Source organism: Oncorhynchus kisutch, linkage group LG8, assembly GCF_002021735.2.
Source record: "Oncorhynchus kisutch isolate 150728-3 linkage group LG8, Okis_V2, whole genome shotgun sequence".
Lineage (NCBI taxonomy): Eukaryota > Metazoa > Chordata > Actinopteri > Salmoniformes > Salmonidae > Oncorhynchus > Oncorhynchus kisutch.
Genome location: NC_034181.2, coordinates 39,231,379 through 39,251,171, shown reverse-complemented (window position 1 = coordinate 39,251,171; position 19,793 = coordinate 39,231,379). Strand labels below are relative to the sequence as shown.

General features: G+C 41.7%; 1 protein-coding gene and 1 pseudogene across 1 annotated transcript; one reads left to right on the top strand and one right to left on the bottom strand.

Moving 5' to 3' along the window:
• Positions 1–1,362: 1,362 nt before the first annotated feature.
• LOC109894870 (cytochrome P450 1A1-like) lies at positions 1,363–5,759 on the bottom strand (annotated as a pseudogene).
• Positions 5,760–9,133: 3,374 nt separating this feature from the next.
• Positions 9,134–19,786, top strand: LOC109895700 (retinal dehydrogenase 1). The gene is made up of 14 exons (XM_031830299.1): positions 9,134–9,501; positions 11,015–11,154; positions 12,574–12,678; positions 12,879–13,019; positions 13,161–13,290; positions 15,043–15,104; positions 15,320–15,448; positions 16,375–16,488; positions 16,723–16,825; positions 16,984–17,168; positions 17,364–17,528; positions 17,662–17,819; positions 18,140–18,214; positions 18,321–19,786. Exons 1-14 carry the CDS (start codon positions 9,444–9,446, stop codon positions 18,391–18,393), a joined length of 1,638 nt encoding a protein of 545 aa, XP_031686159.1. The 5' UTR covers positions 9,134–9,443; the 3' UTR covers positions 18,394–19,786.
• The last annotated feature ends 7 nt before the right edge of the window (positions 19,787–19,793 follow it).

Genomic DNA, 19,793 nt, shown 5'->3' with positions numbered 1-19,793 from the left:
CGCATTTCTTATATATATATATATATTTTCAATTTACTCCTTTTTCTCCCCAATTTCTTGGTATCCAATTGGTAGTTACAGTCTTGTCTCATCGCTGCAAGTGTGTTTTGAGACGCATACAGATAACACTCACGTGTCATGATCAACTTGATACGGATTGACGAAGACAAGTGTCCTTAGGAATGAAGTATGCATTGAGTGTGACGTTTTCTGTGGTACTAAAGGGAGGAGAAGGAGGACAAAAGAGACCAACTGAGTGAATAGCAACATTCCATTCCCAGAGCTAACACTTTGATCTGCACATACTAGCAGACAGGCACCATGAAGAAATATACATTAAAAGTTGTTACTGTGAGTGTTATCAGAGCCTCACCCGTGTGGTATGGTGAAGGCGTCGGGTAAAAGGCATCTTGGTCTTGTCCACAAACCGTGGGAGTCTGGCAGGGCCAATGTGGTCGCCTAAACCATACAAAGGCAACATACTAAATGTCTTGGGTGAAGACAACAAGATACTGTACCTGAAAGTGAAAATGCAGAGAAAAGGATCAGATACATTGCCAAGTCGATCAGAAAAAGTGAGACCCAAGAAGAAAGAAAGACTGTTGGATTATTGCCATCTATTCTGGAGTTCCCATCTTCAAATAAAGGGATGATTTGTGTGATTGTGATTCACGTACGGTGCAATACCCCTGTGTGTGATCCCCTTTGTGTCTGTCTGAGTAGGCTGTCCAAGTATATATCTCTCTCTCTCTCTCTCTCTCTCTCTCTCTCTCTCTCTCTCTCTCTCTCTCTCTCTCTCTCTCTCTCTCTCTCTCTCTCTCTCTCTCTCTCTCTCTCTCTCTCTCTCTCTCTCTCTCTCTCTCTCTCTCTCTCTCTCTCTCTCTCTCTCTCTCTCTCTCTCTCTCTCTGTGTGAATGCATCGTGCCTACTGAACAGACTGCACCAGTTTTCTCAGCCCACATCAAAACTAGCTTGGGCTTTAGCAAATTAGAGTGACCTTCTGCGTATCACCCTGGCAAGCAATGGTCTCTAGCCATTGAGGACAGGACAGAAGGGGGGGGGGGGGATCTGTCTATGAAAGATTAGATCATTGTATGGAACTGCACGGACGGCCCATCTACATCATCAAACTGGGCGGTACTGCAGGAATCTCTGCTCATTAGGACATGCTGTTTGTCAGGAATGACCGTACATTCCTAGAACAGCTGAACTCCCATCCATTTTTTATAAAACAAAGGAATGATTTTCTTAGCAGGTAAAGTAGCAGGTAAAGCAGACACCCAAGCAGACGTACAAAGAGACAAGATATGAGGAGACAATAAGACCATATAGCGCTATAAGGGCATAAGGTATTCAAGTTTTCTAGAAGGAGTGCTGTTCAGTCAGGAGGAGTGAGGAGGTGTTGTTCCTATACAGGAGGATCTCCTGGTGTGTTTTGACCTGGATGTCAGGAAACTTGATGTGGTAAAAGAGGCTCCACTGCAAACCAGCTATGATGGTATCGAGTCCTGAAAAGTAAAAGTGTACTAAAAACTGTAACATCAGTTACAATCCTCTTTATTACCATCATCGTATCCATGGTATGATGAGCGCCAACTTAACGAGATTTCCGCAGTGCTGGTCTGTTCAAAGGCATTCTTTAACCCATCCCTGCCAGGCATAGAGATCCTCCAGAAGAAAAAATGACCTCATCCTCCTGCCGCTCCTCACAGAGTACAACCAGAGCATCTGTGATGTCACGGATACAGTCCTGGAAACACACATATCATCAAAACGTTACTTTACACTTTACTTTACACTCTACTTTACACTTTACTTTACACTTTACTTTACACTCTACTTTACACTTTACTTTACACTCTACTTTACACTTTACTTTACACTCTACTTAATGCCTGCAGCTATTAAGATTCAGATGAAATGCGCAGGACGAGTCCTAACCTTGCCACGCCAGTTTATATCCGGGTCCTATATACATCCATTACATTTCCATTTACACTCACAATCAAATGTAATCCTTTCAAAACTTTAGCACACGACCCACTAATCAAATGTACCCTCAAATTGTGAGAGTGAGACTGTAAAATGGCAGCATCTTCTAGAAAACATGTGAGCTTCCACCAGATTAATAATTCCCAATTAAAGAGTATGCGCGGGCGTTTTAGACACTGTGCACAAGAACAAAGCCTTGTTCGTTATATATTAGCCTGGTCTGTCCTGTCCTAGAGTATAGGTCTCTTATACTGTAGCTTAGATTTCAGCTTCCAACTATTTCCATTTTTCACATATACAACCCGAAGAGGCAAAATCACAAGCAAAAATATGCTTTCCAAAAAGTAACCTTGCCTTTTCCACATGTACCTCTCCTCAAACTATCTCTCCCATCTCTTCCTTTCTTTTACCCCTGCGTTAGTCCTTTACTCTCTGTGTATCCCCCCCAGCAATATCTATCCCTCTGAAACAAATCCCTCAATGGCTGACTGGTTTTCTGTGCCTCTGTACCAGCATCTGATAGCACTGATCATATCTAATCTAACGCTTTACTAATCTACCAAGTTCAGCCTCAAAGTCACACATGAAAGCTGAGATGTCTCTCCAGGTTGAGATGTCTGCAAAAACTATCCTCGTCAATTCGTTTTTTTTCGCTGTACACACATGATAGATTATACGCCTCTAGGCCATAGTTTCAATAGCATGTCTATCAACATTTCCTACCCCTGCCTCCAGCTGTAACAGTAGAATGGCTAAATCCTGTTGGATATGTTACCATACATAAATATTGCGATATATCATACCGTCTGTGTTCAGGGTCTGTTCATCCCCAAAAAGTTGATTTTAATATATAACAAGTATACTTAAATATACAAAATATTAAAATAATATACTTTAAATACGAGAGGTATTTTTGTAGTATATCTTAAGTATACTATACATTTCATATCTTTACACTTCAACACACTTATTAAAAGTTAACTTTAATATTGATAGTTGTTTCAGTCTTTTAGTATACTATAAATATACTATCATCTACCTTTACTACACTTATTAAAAGTGTACTTTAAATTAATTGTTTTTCAGGCTTTAAGTTCACTATCATTAAATTATTGGGAGAAAACTGAGGATGGATCAACAACATTGTTGTGATAAAGTAATACTGCAAAAAAAACTTTTGGGGTCTAAATACAAAGCTATATGTTTGGGGCAAATCCAACACAAAACATCACTGAGTAACCGCCTCCTTATTTCAAGCATAGTGGTGGCTGCATTATGGGTATGCTTTTTTCTGGGATAAAAAGAAACTGGATGGAGTTAAGCACAGGCAAAATCCTAGAGGAAACCCTGCTTCAGACACTGGGAGAGGAATTCACCTTTCAGCAGGACAATAACCTAAAACACAAGGCCAAATCTACACTGCTCTACACATCTACACTGCTTACGAAGAAGACAGACTGTTCCTGAGTGGCCAAGTTACAGTTTTGACTTAAATTTGTATGAAAATCTATGGTAAGATTTGAAAATTGATGTATAGCCATGAACACCAACATATTGACAGAGATTGAATCATTAGGAAAAGAATAAAGGGCTAATGTTTCATCATCCAGGTGTGTAAAACTCTTAGAGACTTACCCAAAAAGACGCTGTAATTGCTGCCAACGGTGTTTCTAGCATATTGACTCATGGAGCTGAAAACTTACAACGACTATATTTTAGTTATTTAATTTCTATCAATCTTTTGAAAACAAATAAATATAAATCTTCCACTTTGACATTATAGCATTTTGTGTAGATTGTTGTCAAAAAATGACCAATTACAACTACAAATCCATTTTAATCTCACTTTGTAACAACAAAATGTGAATAAATCAAAAGGGGTATGAGTACTTTTACAAAGGCACTGTAGTTTCAGTGCCAATAATGAGTTTTGAAGTACTTTCTGAAATTCTGTTCAGAAAAGTGCAAAGTTGACAATGATAACGATTGTTTATTGCACAGTGGAGGAACATGCTTCCTGAGAGTATAGTTTTTCATATTACAAAAAATATATACTTAAGTATACTTTCAAAAAGTATATTTAGCTTAAATGTCCACAAAATATATTTCAAGTATACTTTCAAAAACGCATTAACACAGAAATGTGCATATCCAACCAGCATCCTTTTCTGTTGAAGTTTAGATTTATAATATGATATTGTTCCTCATATTTATCTCATTCAAATGTAACACATTACACATTTTATTTAAATGTTCATTTATTACCATTATGCGAACAACTAAAGTGTGAAATGTGAATGGTGCACAGTTCTCAAATGGGTTACAAAGCAGTTGTGTGCTCCAGCCACAGAGGGAAGATGCCTTGGTCAATCAAGGTAACCTTTACATGGCTAATTACAATAGCTAATGTGGTTAATGAGTAACAGTGTATTTGTAAAAGTAAATTATAAATACACTTTTTTGTAAAGAAAATACAGGAATTCTAATTCAAATACCATTTTGGTATATTTATAATTTATTAGAAATATAAATAAAATATCCTTAAGGTGTATTCAACGTATATTTGTTTTGCTCTTTATCTAATATACTAAAAATATACTTAAGTACAAAAAAGTGTCCCAATTTAGATATCTTTACATTTATTTAATATACTTAAATGCCAATAAAATAAAAAATAAACTGGACATTAAATGTATTCAAAATTGTTCCAATTTAGATCATTTAAATATACTCATGAAGTATGATTGAAGCATATTTACATTTAAAAAATTCCCCGCTTGGGATTAGGCACCAAACAGAAGAAAACTGACTGGAACAGGGAGTGACTGACTATAGGGAGTGACCCAAAATGAAGCACTCGTGTTTTTTTCTCTGTTTTAAACTATTTCTGTGGCGTGCTCTAATTTGCATGACCCAGGTGTGGTTCATACCTTTTCAAATGTCTACAGGTGCCCCTCGATGTTGTGTTCCACATTCTCTTGATGTGCTCGACCATCTTCCTCAGAGACGGGCTCGGCAGGTAGCGGAACACAGGAAAGAAGTCGGCCAGGATTCCTGCAGCGAAGATCCGCAACACCTCGTTGTTGATGTGCACAATAGTGAGGAACTCGGTGTCGTTGTAGTCATTCATCTTCCCGAAACACAGGGCACACACCACATTTGTCACCGACGTGACCAGCGGGACCACAGGGTCCAGAACTAACCCCTCGCTCCCCTCTGAGCGCTCCCAAATGACCTCCACCATACCAGCCGCCTCGGCACACGTGCTCCTTTAGCAGACAGATGGTGCCAGGGTCCCGCGGCTCTGCCTGCAAGAAGGAGCGCAGGGTGTTCTTGCACAGCTTCCTGTGGAGCGCACAGGCAGCGCTGTACTCACTGAATGCTGGTGCTGGTGCCATTGGCCCACGGTGGAGAAGGTGAAGAGGTCAGGGTGTCTGGCAAAAGCCTCCCCATGCCGTACCAGCGCCTGTTTAATCGTGGCATAGCCTTGCAGCACCACCACCACAAGGGAGCCCACATGCATTTGGAAGACATCTCCGTACTGCAGACGGAGACACGTCAGTGACAGGTGGATCTGGAACAGGTTACCCACCAGGGCAACGGGGTCGGCCCTGAAGGGCAGAGTGCCTTTTGGGGCTGCTCCCGCCTTCTCGCTTTCAGCCTCTGAGAGCCACTAGGAGCAGAGTGAGGGTACAGAGAGCCAAGGTGATTCCAGAGAAGGTTATACAGGAGCCATACTTTGGGAATATCCCAAACGTCAGCCTCATATTGCAGTCTCAGAGCGCCCCAGCCAGGATACTGTATGTTACTCACCGGATCTCAGGATTTGAAGTTCTCTAAAGTTGGAGACTGGTCTAATGAGTGCAGTTTGACCTCCAGCTAAGCAAATTGCTGCAGGGTCTGATGACTGGATACACTCTGCGAGAAGACTGGTACTAGGCAGGTCCAAGTACCATGAGAGGCAGTGACATATCAGCCTGTTTTAGCATAGACTGCAAACCAGCGGGCGGTCGATTGAACAGCTTCATAGAGCTTGATCTAGCATTCCATTTTCTTCTTGTTCTTTGCATTGTTTTAACAGGAAGAGACATTATTGTGCGTGCTCAATATGCGTATCAGGTGCTAACTGTGTGGTCCACAGTAGCTTAATTCTCTCATCATTTTGTGTACAAGCGGCTGCAGACCGCACACATTTGGCAGTGGCCAAACATACACAATCATTGTAAATTCGTGTTTGGATTTCCTCACTCTAAAAATGTATGGACTGTCTGACTAACTGCAATCTAGCCTGCCCAACATGCCCAACATGAAGAGAGAAAATAACATGATTTATCTTAACATCAAACTTTTGATATTTCAATTCATAACAATTTAATTCCAGAAAACAAAAAATGAATGTAATTTGACAAACTAATTAATATTTTATAGCACACCATGGAACAGAGGCCCCAGGTGTTAATGAAATTAATTTAGTCACATACTATACTACTGTACATGCCACAAGATGGCAGACTCAAAGTACGTATTGACTAGCACTTGCATTTCACCACTCCACACTAGCTTTCCCCTCGTTTGGCTGCTTGCAAGCTAGCAAGCATGTTAGGTACTGCTAGGTATCCCCAATCAATCCAGTAGGGTCTGGAAGCTATAGTGAGCTTTGATTGGTCAATAGTGCAGCAATGTCACAGTGTATTTGCATAAAGTTCTGCTTTCCCCAACTTTGGTCACGCCCTGTTCACGTCCCTCGCCCGTGCACAGACACATGCATACAAACACATGATAACATACGCACTATACACACAGGTACACATGGATTTTGTGTTGTAGATATGTGGCAGTAGAGTAGTGGCCTGGGGGCACACACTTAATCTGTTGTGAAATCTGTTGTAATGTTTAACTGCCTTAATTTGCTGAACCACAGGGAGAGTAGCTGCTACCTTGGCAAATACAAATATCTATGCTATGTGTTTTGTTTATCATACCTGCTTTTCATTGCTCTTGTAAACGGTTGTTTCCTCCTTCAGAAGTAAAACAAGAGAAATTAAATATTAACTTAGCTGGCGGATCTGTATAATGTCAACCTAAACAACAAGCTGAAAGACTAAATGGGTTAAAATGTCAAGAGTTACCATGAAAAGAGTGGGTCTGGGATCAAACGATTCAGTGACAGCAGCCTATATGACCCTGGACTGAGTCTTGCAGCATAGAAACAACTTTACATTTTTGTAGGGGTCAATACATTTTTAGTTAGGGCAAATCAAGCCTTAAATGTTTGTGGAAAGTATAAACTTTAGAAGCCTTTTTAAACCTTGAATACACTAAGTTTCTATGTCCAGCTGTACAGGACATTTCCTGCAACAACAGGGTGATCAAATTAAGATCCTACATCTGTATGTTCCTCTGGTAAGTCTCAGGATCCTTGGAGTTGGAATATAATGTGTTGACCTTGAACCAAAGTTTTTGGTTAAGAAACAATAAGGAATTATCTTAGACGAACATACACTACCTTTCAAAAGTTAAGGGTCAATTAGAAATGCCATTGTTTTGAAAGAAAAACACTTTTTTTGTCCATTCAAATAACATGAAATTGATCAGAAATACAGTGTAGACATTGTTAGTGTTGTAAATGACTATTGTAGCTGGAAACTGCAGATTTTTAATGGTATATCTACATACATATATCTGAGGACAGTTTTATTGCTTCTTTAATCAGACAACAGTTTTCAGCTGTGCTAACATAATTGCAAAAGGGTTTTTAATGATCAATTACCCTTTTAAAATTATAAACTTGGATTAGCTAACACAACGTGCCATTGGAACACAGGAGTGATGGTTGCTGATAATGGGCCTCTGTAAGCCTATGTAGATATTCCATAAAAAATCAGCCGTTTTTAATACAAGAAAGCCAGCCTACACAAGATAATGCAAAAAGGAAGACTTGTACAGGATTGACTCTTTTCTATTTCATGATAGAGTATCAACATTGAAAGCAGGCCACCAATCCAGACTCAGCATTTTGTCTCTATGCTGCATGTTTACTTTATTTATAACTCTGACTTGCCCTGCTTTCTCTATGTTTCTGGCATCTGTGCAAATCCTCTCTCTCCATATCCCTCCATATCCCTCTCTTCCTCTCTCCAATGGGTCGTCGGTTCCACTCAGGCTCAATTGTGGGACACCCGGTGCTGTCAGGCTGCGACGCCTCCTTTGACCGACCTAGGCCCAGTCCCAGTCCCAGTCCAGGCTGAGTGATCCGGCAGTCCCGCCACTCCTCCTCCCTCCCGTCATTAGCACAGCCACTGGGGCAACACGTGTCATGGAACCATGGCGACAACCAACACAGACTAGACTCACTGGAGACACCACCAAGGAACCTCCCAGGACCCTACCATACACACAGGCACGCACACACAAACACATACATTACAACACACAGCAAATACAGATGCACACATACTCACACACATGCATGCCCGCATTACATACGTAGAGCTGATTAAATGTCTATTGGGTTGGGATGCGGTCATTAGTTGCAAATAGCACTGATGGGGCTTTTGTTCCTTCTTTCTGGCATACAGATGTTCAGTTTTATAAGACACCATCAAGCCTAATTTCATTGACAAGGATATCATCCTCATCCTCATCCCCGTCGCCACTGCAATTGGCTCAAAGAATCAGCCTTCTAAGTGAGTCCAAAATGTGCGCTGAGTTTTGCGACAAAGAGAAAAATGCATCAGCGTATGGCTCTTTTTCACGGCACATTACAACACTCCAAAACGCAGCTCCGCTGTGCTTTTCATTATTTAACTGGGGTTAATTACGAAGGTTATGTTGTCTAAGCCCAGGGGTCATTTTCAAAGGACTTTGCGTCTTTCCAGACAGGCTACACCAAAATAGAGCCGCACCAGACACAGTTATGCGATGGTATTGTTCCTGGGAGACAGCGGGCCAGCAGGAGGCCCTTATCAAAGCTAAAATCTTCCCAATTATTACGTTCACCGCCTCCAAATCGGGCGTGCAATATCCCAAAGTGGTGTAAAACTAGTCCCTTTTTTAAATTTCCCTTTCAGCAGAGATAAGTGGTTTGGACCAATGCAAAGGTGACGGGGAAAGACGAGAGGTGGCTCTCACATCAAAAAATGACATGCTGCATTTCACGGTCATGGAAGCTGAGCGGTATGCGTGCTTGCCTCGCGGCCAGTGTACAACAAGCGTGGTGTGTAAAGTGGAAAATAGGGATTGGTTCTGTTTGAACAGTGATTAAGCGTATGGGCCCAAAGGCGTGGGTCCCTGGTGGGTGCGACAGCTACGTGGTTCTCTGTTGGTCCCAGTAAGAAGTGGGGTATTTTTTTTTTTACCAGTGAGTGCAACTATATAAGAAGGGTGGTGGGTCTGCATTGGGTACTTTTGCCTTTCTCAAATTTGGGGCTGCTGTGAAGAGAGTTGAAGACATGCCGGTGATTGGAGTTGAGAATGTTCAATCTGCAGGTGCACCATCTGCATGCACAGGTAAGACAGCCAAACTCAGGTCCATTGCGTCCAGTCATTTATTTGTTTCTCACAGTCTGCTAATACCATACGTCACAAGTCAAGGTTAATTAAGTTATAATAAATGTACATTATTCTTGTGTAAATAACCTGTTTTTCTTGACATACCATAATTATGTTTGGTATAAAGTTTGGATTTAGAAACTATTTGGATTTCATTTTAAAATTAAACAAAAAATACTTTTCACATCAAGTGAAGACAGTAAAATAACTTTAACTTTTTTCTTCAGGAGTACATGAACATTTTCTGTAAATGTGACTTTGATTTTATAAGAATGTCAGCCGATTACGAAAACGGCTGCTGTGAAATATTATCCATGAAGTATAATAGGCTAATACATTTTGAATTCTGTGTCTTTCTCAAGTAGTGCTTCAAAATGCAGAATCAGTTACAATCAGTCACAATCAGAGGAATGTTCATGCAAACACAATGTCAATACGATGCATTGTTTCTAAAGTATTTTTCCCCAAGTAAACTTTTTTAAGACACAATTTTAACTAATTGTTCAATTGAACATGTTACACACATGACTAGCAAAGGAAATCCTGGGTCACTAAAATAGTCCAGTTTTATTGTCGTAAAAAAAATTGGGTCACAGAAAAAACAGCTCTATCAACATATTTGCCAACTACTGTCCGACAAGAAACATTTGTCATTCGTGTCCAATAACTAAACAGTTTGGTGTTCATTAGGAGACACAACAGGTAGTCCCTCCCTGTTTCAGTCCATGTGATGCCAAAAGTGACACGATAATGATGGTTGAAAAAGTGGACTGAAAACATTTTTAAAACCTTTTGCAATGGAAAACTAAAATCAGCATTTTGTCCAGGTAGTTCCTCCATGTTTCACTCTGTTTTGTTTAATTTAGTGCCTAATAAACATGACCCTGCTGTCCTCAGGTTCCCTCTGTAGCCTAATGAGATGAGATCAGGGCTCTGGAGCCAGCACCGCCAGCCCCGACTTTATGGTGCCAGTCGCGACCTCTGACCCCTTAGTGTGAGGCAGTAGCAGATGCCAATATCTCATTTGGCACAATTTTCATATGGTATATTCTGTAGGGAAGACAATTATATAGGGATGACGACGTTTGCACACTTGCTCTTGCGAGTACTATGCGCGCTCACACGGGCACACACATTGCTTGTATTGCTTTTAGTAGATTTTACTGTGTTATTTTTACTTTTGTGTGTTGCCTTTCTCTTTTCGTAGTTTGGAAACTTGATTGGTCGGTTTGATTTACTTAAATGTCCACCAACCACGTCTCTTTGATAGAACCCGTCACTGTGAAGTTCTCACAGGTTCTCACCATCCCTCCAATCAGGTTGAACAATGCAAATCACCCCCTTCCACAGGTTTGCTTATTGTCCAATCAGTGCCTCTCAATGAGAGGAAGGGGCAGGAGACGGTAGGTGGGATGGGAGAGGGGCATGTGTTCAGCTCAGTGTCATACAATTTCACCTTTCGCTGTCCCAGTAGGAAAACAGGGCAACATGAGCTCCGAGCCAGGAAACTGCCAGAACCACCAGGACCATGATCCGGACCACGGAGACGCCGGGCCAGCCAAACAGACCATGCCCATGCCCGTCCCTAACCTGGAGGTCCAGTACACTAAGGTCAGCTGGAACAATCTTTATAGCTAATGTAGTATGTCATTATGTTTGTGTAGGTTATGTGTTCTCTTTTGCTTTTTATTTTAAGTGTTGAATTTTGTGGAGTACTTTGCTGCTAAAATCATCTATGTATCATTAGTTTTATGGGGTATTTTTTAGTATATTGGGTGGTGAAAAAGCTTTTGCTACAGTGAATATCACACAGTATGTTGTGAAGTCCAGTCTTTTTCCAGATGTCCCCTCTCTAAATCTTCAGCTACAAAATGTCGTCTAAACATCTACACGCGCTGATGCATTTAATTTATAATGGCATATTTCATTAATAGTTCTTCATGAATACTTTGTGTGTGTGTGTGTGTGTGTGTGTGTGTGTGTGTGTGTGTGTGTGTGTGTGTGTGTGTGTGTGTGTGTGTGTGTGTGTGTGTGTGTGTGTGTGTGTGCGTGTGTGTGTGTGCGTGTGTGTGCGTGTGTGTGCGTGCGTGTGTGCGTGTGTGTGTGTGTGTGTGTGTCTGTCTATTGGAGATGTAGTAGAATAAGTGTGGTATTTACATCCCTTTGGCAAGACGGTTCCCAGGAGCAGAGGAAGTCAGTAAACTGTTTACTGTGATCTTATCAGAAAGTTTATTACAGTAGAGTTACCACGATTTATTATTTTAATATATTGACTTACCAACAACATTCAGATGCATCTAATCAAGTGAAAGGATTTAATCAAAGCTTCCTTATACTTCCTTATACATTAAACAGAGATCTGGTCAGGACAAAGCTATAAAACATGCTCTACTGAGGATAAAAATCTAACTCATTGTTATGGAGTCTGTTCCCTGAAATGGAAAACTATGCTCTCTGCCAGAGGCCCGTGGTCATGGATGACAGGAGGGAGGGCGTTCATTAGCCTGGTCCCAGATCTGTTTTCTCTATATAGCCAACTCCCATGGTCACTGTTTTGTTATGTTTTGGCATGTCAATTCCCATAGTTGGCAAGACAACGCAAACAGATCTAGGATCAGGTTAGGAGTTCATTGACACAGGAGTGTTTGTGTGTAGTGTACAGTATACACTGAGTGTACAAAACATTAAGGACACCTGCTCTTTCCGTGACATTGGCTGACCAGGTGAATCCAGGTGAAAGCTATGAGCACTTATGTCACTTGTTAAATCCACTTCAATCAGTGTAGATGACAGCATAAAGAATGAGTTTTAAGTGTGACATGGGTCGTGTATGCGTGCCATTCAGAGGGTGAATGGGCAAAGGGGAGGTGCAACTCAATATTAGGAAGGTGTCCTTAATGTTTTGTACACTCAGTGGACAGCACCAGCTTGGGGTTTGTTGGGTCTGTGTGCAAGGCCTTTTCATTAGTGAGGTTTTTACTAACGCCATCTGTTTTGCTGTTGTGTCTTTCTGTGATTTGGGGAGATCAGATATTCATTGATAACGAGTGGCATGAGTCCTGCAGCGGACGGAAGATGCCAGTTCACAACCCTGCCACTGGAGACCTGCTGTGTGAGGTAGAGGAGGCAGACACCGTGAGTGACATTGTCAATTAGTCAAACAATCAATCAATACATTTTTTGTGTGTGTGGTTCTTTGAGTACGGTTGAGAAAGAGAGAGAGAGAGTAAGAGGGTGTGTGTTCGTGCGCTTGTGTCTGTTTGCGTGCCTGTGTGACTTTCATAAGTGTGCCTATCTGTGTGGATGTGTGTGCCTAACTTTCCTTTCGTACCCAGGAGGATGTGGACAAGGCGGTCCAGAGTGCTAGGGCAGCCTTCCAGCTGGGGTCTCCATGGCGATGCATGGATGCGTCCGACAGAGGGTTGCTGCTCAACAGGCTGGCTGACCTGGTGGAGAGGGATCGCCTCCGGCTGGCTGTGAGGAACACACACACACACAGTCTAACACTGCAAGTGCTCAACAACCATATGTCCCACATGTCCCATACCTGGGCTCAATATTTGTTATGCATTTGCTAGATGTTGCTGAGGAGTTCTGTTTAATGTATATGTACTCAGACGTTGGAGGCTCTTGACTCAGGGAAGATCTTCCTCATGGCGTACTTTGTGGATCTAATGGCCACTGTTAAAACCCTGCGTTATTATGGAGGATGGGCCGACAAGATACAAGGCAAAACCATTCCTGTAGGTGAGTTAATCCGCAAACACTTTAATTTGACCATCTCCCAAATATGAGATCATATCCACCCGATTGACATGAATTTACTGTATATATATATATATATATATATATATATATATATATATATATATATATATATATATATTGTATTAAATGATGTGTATCAACAATTGTATTTACATACCGTACCAGTCAAAAGTTTGGACACACCAACTCATTCAAGGGTGTTTCTTTATTTTGACTATTTTCTACATTGTAGAATCATAGTGAAGACATCAAAACTATGAAATAACGCATATGGAATCATGTAGTAACCAAACAAGTGTTAAACAAATCTAAATATATTTTAGATTTTAGTTTCTTCAAAGTAGCCACCCTTTGCCTTGATGACAGCTTTGCACACTTGGCATTCTCTCAACCAGCTTCATGAGGTAGTCACTTGGAATGCATTTCAATTAACAGGTGTGCCTTGTTTAAAGTTAATTTGTGGAATTTCTTTCCTTCTTTATGCGTTTGAGCCAATCATTTGTGTTGTGACATGGTAAGGGTGGTATACAGAAGAAAACCCTATTTAGTAAAAGACCAAGTCCATATTATGGCAAGAACAGCTCAAATAAGCAAAGAGAAACAATAGTCCATCATTACTTTAAGACATGAAGGTCAGTCAATACGGAACATTTCAAGAACTTAAAATGCAGTCCATCAAGCGCAATGGTGAAAGTGGCTTTCATGAAAGGGAGACCCAGAGTTACCTCTGCTGCAGAGGATAAGTTCATTAGAGTTACCAGCCTCAGAAATTGCAGCCCAAATAAATGCTTCAAAGAGTTTAAGTAACAGACACATCTTAACATCAACTGTTCAGAGGAGACTGCGTGAATCAAGCCTTCATGGTCAAATTGCTGCAAAGAAACCACTACTGAAGGACACCAATTTGAAGAAGAGACTTGCTTGGCCAAGAAACACGAGCAATGGAAATTAGACCAGTGGAAATCTGCCCGTTGGTCTGATGAGTCCAAATTTGGGATTTTTGGTTCGAACCGCCATGTCTTTGTGAGACGCAGAGTAGGTGAACGGAGGATCTCCACATGTGTGGTTCCCATGCATGGAGGAGTGATGGTGTGTGGATGCTTTGTTGGTGACACTGTCAGTGATTAATTTAGAATTCAAGGAACACTTAACCAGCATGGCTACCACAGCATTCTGCAACGATACGCCACCCCATCTGGTTTGCGCTGAGATGACCCAACACACCTCCAGGCTGTGTAAGGGCTAGTTGACCAAGGAGAGTGATGGAGTGCTGCATCATATAACCTGACCTCCATTGTGGAGTCCACAATCACCCAACATCAACCCAATTGAGATGGTTTGGGATGAGTTGGACCAACAAGTGCTCAGCATATGTGGGAACTCCTTCAAGACTGTTGGAAAAGCATTCTAGGTGAAGCTGGTTGAGAGAATGCTAAGAGTATGCAAAGCTGTCATCAAGGCAAAGGGTGGCCACTTTGAAAAAACTCCAATCAAAAATGTCTTTTGATTTGTTGAACACTTTTTTTGTTACTACATGATTCCATATGTGTTATTTCATGGTTTTAATGTTTTCACTATTATTCTACAGTGTACAAAATAGTAAAAATAAAGAAAAATCCTTTGAGTAGGTGTGTCCAACCTTTGACTGGTACTGTAACAATTATGAAATAGTTTCAAAGGACAGAACAGCAGACTTACTGCCCAGATTCCTTTACATGTCATTGTCTTCAGATGGAGAGTATTTTACCTACACACGACACGAGCCCATAGGGGTGTGTGGACAAATCATTCCAGTAAGTAAATCCCCTTTGTGTGTGTGTGTGTGTGTGTGTGTGTGTGTGTGTGTGTGTGTGTGTGTGTGTGTGTGTGTGTGTGTGTGTGTGTGTGTGTGTGTGTGTGTGTGTGTGTGTGTGTGCGCGTGTGTGTGTGCGTGCATGCGTGCGTGTGTGTGCATGCACGTGTGTCCTCAGCTCTCATATAACCCATACCTTTACTCCTCTGAACGCAGTGGAATTTCCCTGTGATGATGTTTGCCTGGAAGATCGCTCCAGCTCTGTGCTGTGGGAACACTGTAATCATCAAACCAGCTGAACAGACACCACTAACAGCCCTGCACATGGCCTGCCTTATCAAAGAGGTAGACATCACACATGTGAACACGCACATCCACCTCTAATACTTCAGAGGTATTCTCACAACACGCACCCTCAAGATATGTTGTGCTTAACTCAACGACTATTACTCACCCTCAACCTCAAGGACGAAGTGTGTTTTTTTCCCCCCGTTTTAATCTGACCCCGCTCTTTACCCTTATGTGAAACCTTTGAAGTTGCGCCTAACCCTAGAGGCTCCTGTGGTCATTGCAGTCATTGCCTTGACGAGCTCAGCCAGGTCCCCCATTATGTAAGTCAGTATTCGACGTCCATCCATGTCTGAGGACGTCGGGAGTTGACGTGGAAACCGGCCACTAGGTGCAACAGTGAGCTCTGTTATCTTCGAGTAGTTTTCGCCGTTATGGACGGGGATGGCGGATGGACATAAGCATCTGCCTCTGATTCCAAAGGTTGCACGTTTCAATCAAAAGATAGAAAGTTGTTTTTGATATCCCAAACCAAACCTTAAACCTCACCTTAACCATTCTGAGTTAATGCCTAACCTAAAACATTTCCAGTTCATGTCTGAACTTAACCCTAACCTTCAAAATAATGCCTAAACTTAACCTTAAACACTTTGAAATGTGACATTTGGAAGAACTTTGGAATTTGACGATTGAGAAACATGGATGAACATCTAATTCTGAAGTGAGACTATGAGAGCTGGTAGAACTAGCTAATGGCATAATGTTGTTGAGGCACGTCCATAATTAATGATTCCTAAATCAGACATTTAAAAAAATATAGACCTGAGTTAATAAAATCATGTTGTGTTGGTCTCTTTCATTCTGTGTGTGTGTGTGTGTGTGTGTGTGTGTGTGTGTGTGTGTGTGTGTGTGTGTGTGTGTGTGTGTGTGTGTGTGTGTGTGTGTGTGTGTGTGTGTGTGTGTGTGTGTGTGTGTGTGTCCAGGCTGGTTTTCCCCCGGGCGTGGTGAACGTGCTGCCAGGATACGGTCCAACAGCAGGCAGTGCCATTGCTCATCATATGGACATTGACAAAATAGCATTCACTGGATCAACTGCTGTACGTATTCAGAGAATGACCCATTCACTTTCAATCATAACACATGTCACTGATCACCCAAACCTTAGTTCACAATATCCTTTCTGTTTGGTCCAGATTCTGACGTAATCTGCTATCTCCTAAACAAATAGCCCAGTGCCCTCCCCATTTGGTGTGAATAGTTGCCAGATAGGATGGGGGTTTTGGTATTAGTTACGTTGTAAATTGAGCATGTTTTCCTGCGGGGGTTTCCAGGTAGGGAAACTCATCCAGAAGGCTGCTGGTGACAGCAACCTGAAACGTGTCACTCTGGAGCTGGGCGGCAAGAACCCCAATATTGTCTTCGCAGACTGTGACTGTAAGTGTGAGTGTGTGCGTGTGTGTGTGTGTGTTTGTGCATACGTATGCTTGTCTGTGTGTGTTTATGTGTATATGTTTTTGGGATGCGTTAAGTTTGTGTCTGTGTATACAAGTAAGTGTTCATGAACATAACATGAGTGTGTATGTGTGTTGTAGTGGAGTATGCGGTGGAGCAGGCCCACAGTGGTCTCTTCTTCAACCAGGGTCAGTGCTGTCTGGCTGGCTCCAGGGTGTTTGTGGAGGACTCCATCTATGAGGAGTTTGTTTGTCGTAGCGCGGAAAAGGCCCGTAACAAGGTCCTGGGAAACCCACTGGTACCAGGAGTGGACCAGGGACCACAGGTAAGGTATTGTGGTAGAACACACTGTTATTCCTCAAATGGATAACAATAGCAGTACAGTCGAGTGAGTTCAGGACAGTCGAGTGAGTTTTAATATCAAAGTCGCAAGATGTGAGGCTTTCATATTAACACTTTTAGAATGACAGTCAAAGCTTGTGTGGTGATGATTTGTCGGATGTTCTCCTTGTTGGTGCAGATAGATCAGAAGCAGTTTGATAAGATCCTGGAGCTAATCGAGAGTGGGAAGAAGGAAGGGGCCACACTGGAGTGTGGGGGTGGGCCCTGGAACCGGAACAGCCTCTTCATCCAGCCCACTGTCTTCTCTAACGTCACTGACGACATGCGTATTGCCAGAGAAGAGGTAAACACACACACACAACATGCTCTTTCTCGCACACACACACATACATACGTGCACGCATGAGAATGCACAAATGATCTGTCTCACTCTCTTTCTCTCCCCCTCCTCTCTTTCTCTCGCTTCTCTCGCTCAGATCTTTGGACCGGTGCAGCAGATCATGCGTTTTCGCAGCGTGAATGAGGTAATTCAGAGGGCCAACGCCACCCATTACGGCCTGGCTGCCGGAGTTTTCACCAATGACATCGACAAAGCCCTCACCGTGTCCTCAGCTTTACAGGCCGGCATGGTGTGGTATGTATGGACACCGCCAAAAGCTTTTGACCATTTCGGGCAACATTTTCATCTGGCAAAAGAGCACAGAGCACAGATTTGTGCAAATTCTGTAAACCTCATTATAATCTGGCAGCGTGATTTCATCTGAAACACCTCTTCAACACTGTAGATTATAAGGACGTGATTAGTTATGGATTATTCAGTTTACTCAAATCTAGTTCAATAATCACATCCGTATAACGCACATTGTTGAAGGAATGTTTCGAATGAATTTACGCTGCCAGATTTTGTATTTCAAAGGTATCTGAACTGGGCCTTTGATTTCCTCTTTATCATAGGGTGAACTGCTACAATGCCATGAGTACCCAATGTCCCTTCGGAGGGTTTAAGATGTCCGGGAATGGGAGAGAACTGTGAGTGATTCCAGATTTCCAGATTTCTAGAATAAGACCAACATTAATTTATTCAATTAGTTTATCTTAGTTTCCTTATTGTTTGTACCATGTGTCTGGGTTTCAGAGGGGAGTATGCCCTCCAGGAGTACACAGAGGTCAAGGCTGTAACTATCAAAATCTCCCAGAAGAACTCCTAAGATTTGCTGTACGGTACCATTCAAGTATTTCAGTAGAACTTCCACCGAAATTCTCTATGGGCCGACTGGGAATTCTCAGCAACGACCCACAGACTATTGTATGCTATTAGACAAAACAGGGAGTCACTTTCTGTTTAAAACAGCTCTCACAGTGCTCAAGGTTGCCCAAAATTATCATCACCATTTAGACGAGACAGCACCTAATCCGAAACAAGTTTGCATGCACAATCGGTTAACTTTGTCATCAATTGGAATCATTGATTTATCATATAAACTGCATCCCACTGGTTATTCTGGTCCAATTTGACAGAAAGACAATGTTTTTGGTATAATCTATCATTTGTACACTGTATGTGATCAATTTGAACAGTCCAGTAGTTTGAGATCCGTTGGTATGCTAATTGTGTGGTTTATAGTACATACTGTCTTGTCGTTGTCATTGCCAATGGATAGTGACGGTGTATTTCTGTAAATGTGTGTGTGTGTTTGCTTTTGTAAATCTCCCATAAGTAAGCATATAAAACCTGATTTATCTGGCATAGAGATTCGTAGACATATGTTGTAACTCTTGTATTTTATTGGTTGTAATAGCAAAACGGTAGCTCTTTATACCTTCCAGGTTGGTGAAAACAGCCCAATAACACGGCATCCAACCCTTTTCTAACTAGCTAATGGTTTTGTATCTGGAAACTGATGCCATGGTAGTTTCTATGTAATAACGCTGAATCCGTGCAAGGAAAATGCCACATCGCACATTTCTCTTTAGTTCTACTATTATATGCATTCAGCGTAAACGTGTCATGTGGCCTTATTTTGTGTAAAGTGACACCAAATTGCCGACCAATAGCTCAATAACTCGGTCTTTGAGCCGTCTTTTTCCTTTTTAGTTAAGTTAGAGCACGTCACCGAATGTCACTTGTCAAATCTTGTGCATCTTGTATTTTGTATCAATAAAGAAACCTCTGATGATGAGCTGGGCTTTGTTTTGTCACTTGAACACTAAGACACTTTATACTAAATAAGGCCACGTGACAATTTCATGGGGAATGGATTCAACAGTACAGAACTAAAGACGAACAGGTAATGTGTCATTTTCCAGCACTGATTCGGCGTTCTTACATAGAAGGTTCCATCTTCCGATGAACAAACCATGGGCTAATTGGGATGACAGGAAAGGATTGGGGGGGGGAAACTACATTGGTAACTACTATTGTAGTTAAAAGATAGTTATTACCCTGTTATTACCGAGTGTGAATGTAAAGTGCTGGAACAAAAAAAAGTACTACAAATGCATATCTTACAAACTATTAACATACGATTTCAGACTGAAATGAGTAGAAGTTTAGATCTCTGCTGAGACAAATATGAATAAATAAACATTCCCTAAATTGGTCACAGAA

Excerpts from the sequence above, each read along its gene's own strand:
- LOC109895700 (XM_031830299.1), top strand. The coding sequence starts at position 9,444 with ATGCCGGTGATTGGAGTTGAGAATGTTCAATCTGCAGGTGCACCATCT. Across the intron at positions 11,155-12,573 it reads TGGAGGTCCAGTACACTAAG|ATATTCATTGATAACGAGTG; the intron begins GTCAGCTGGAAC and ends TGGGGAGATCAG. Across the intron at positions 17,820-18,139 it reads TTACAGGCCGGCATGGTGTG|GGTGAACTGCTACAATGCCA; the intron begins GTATGTATGGAC and ends TCTTTATCATAG.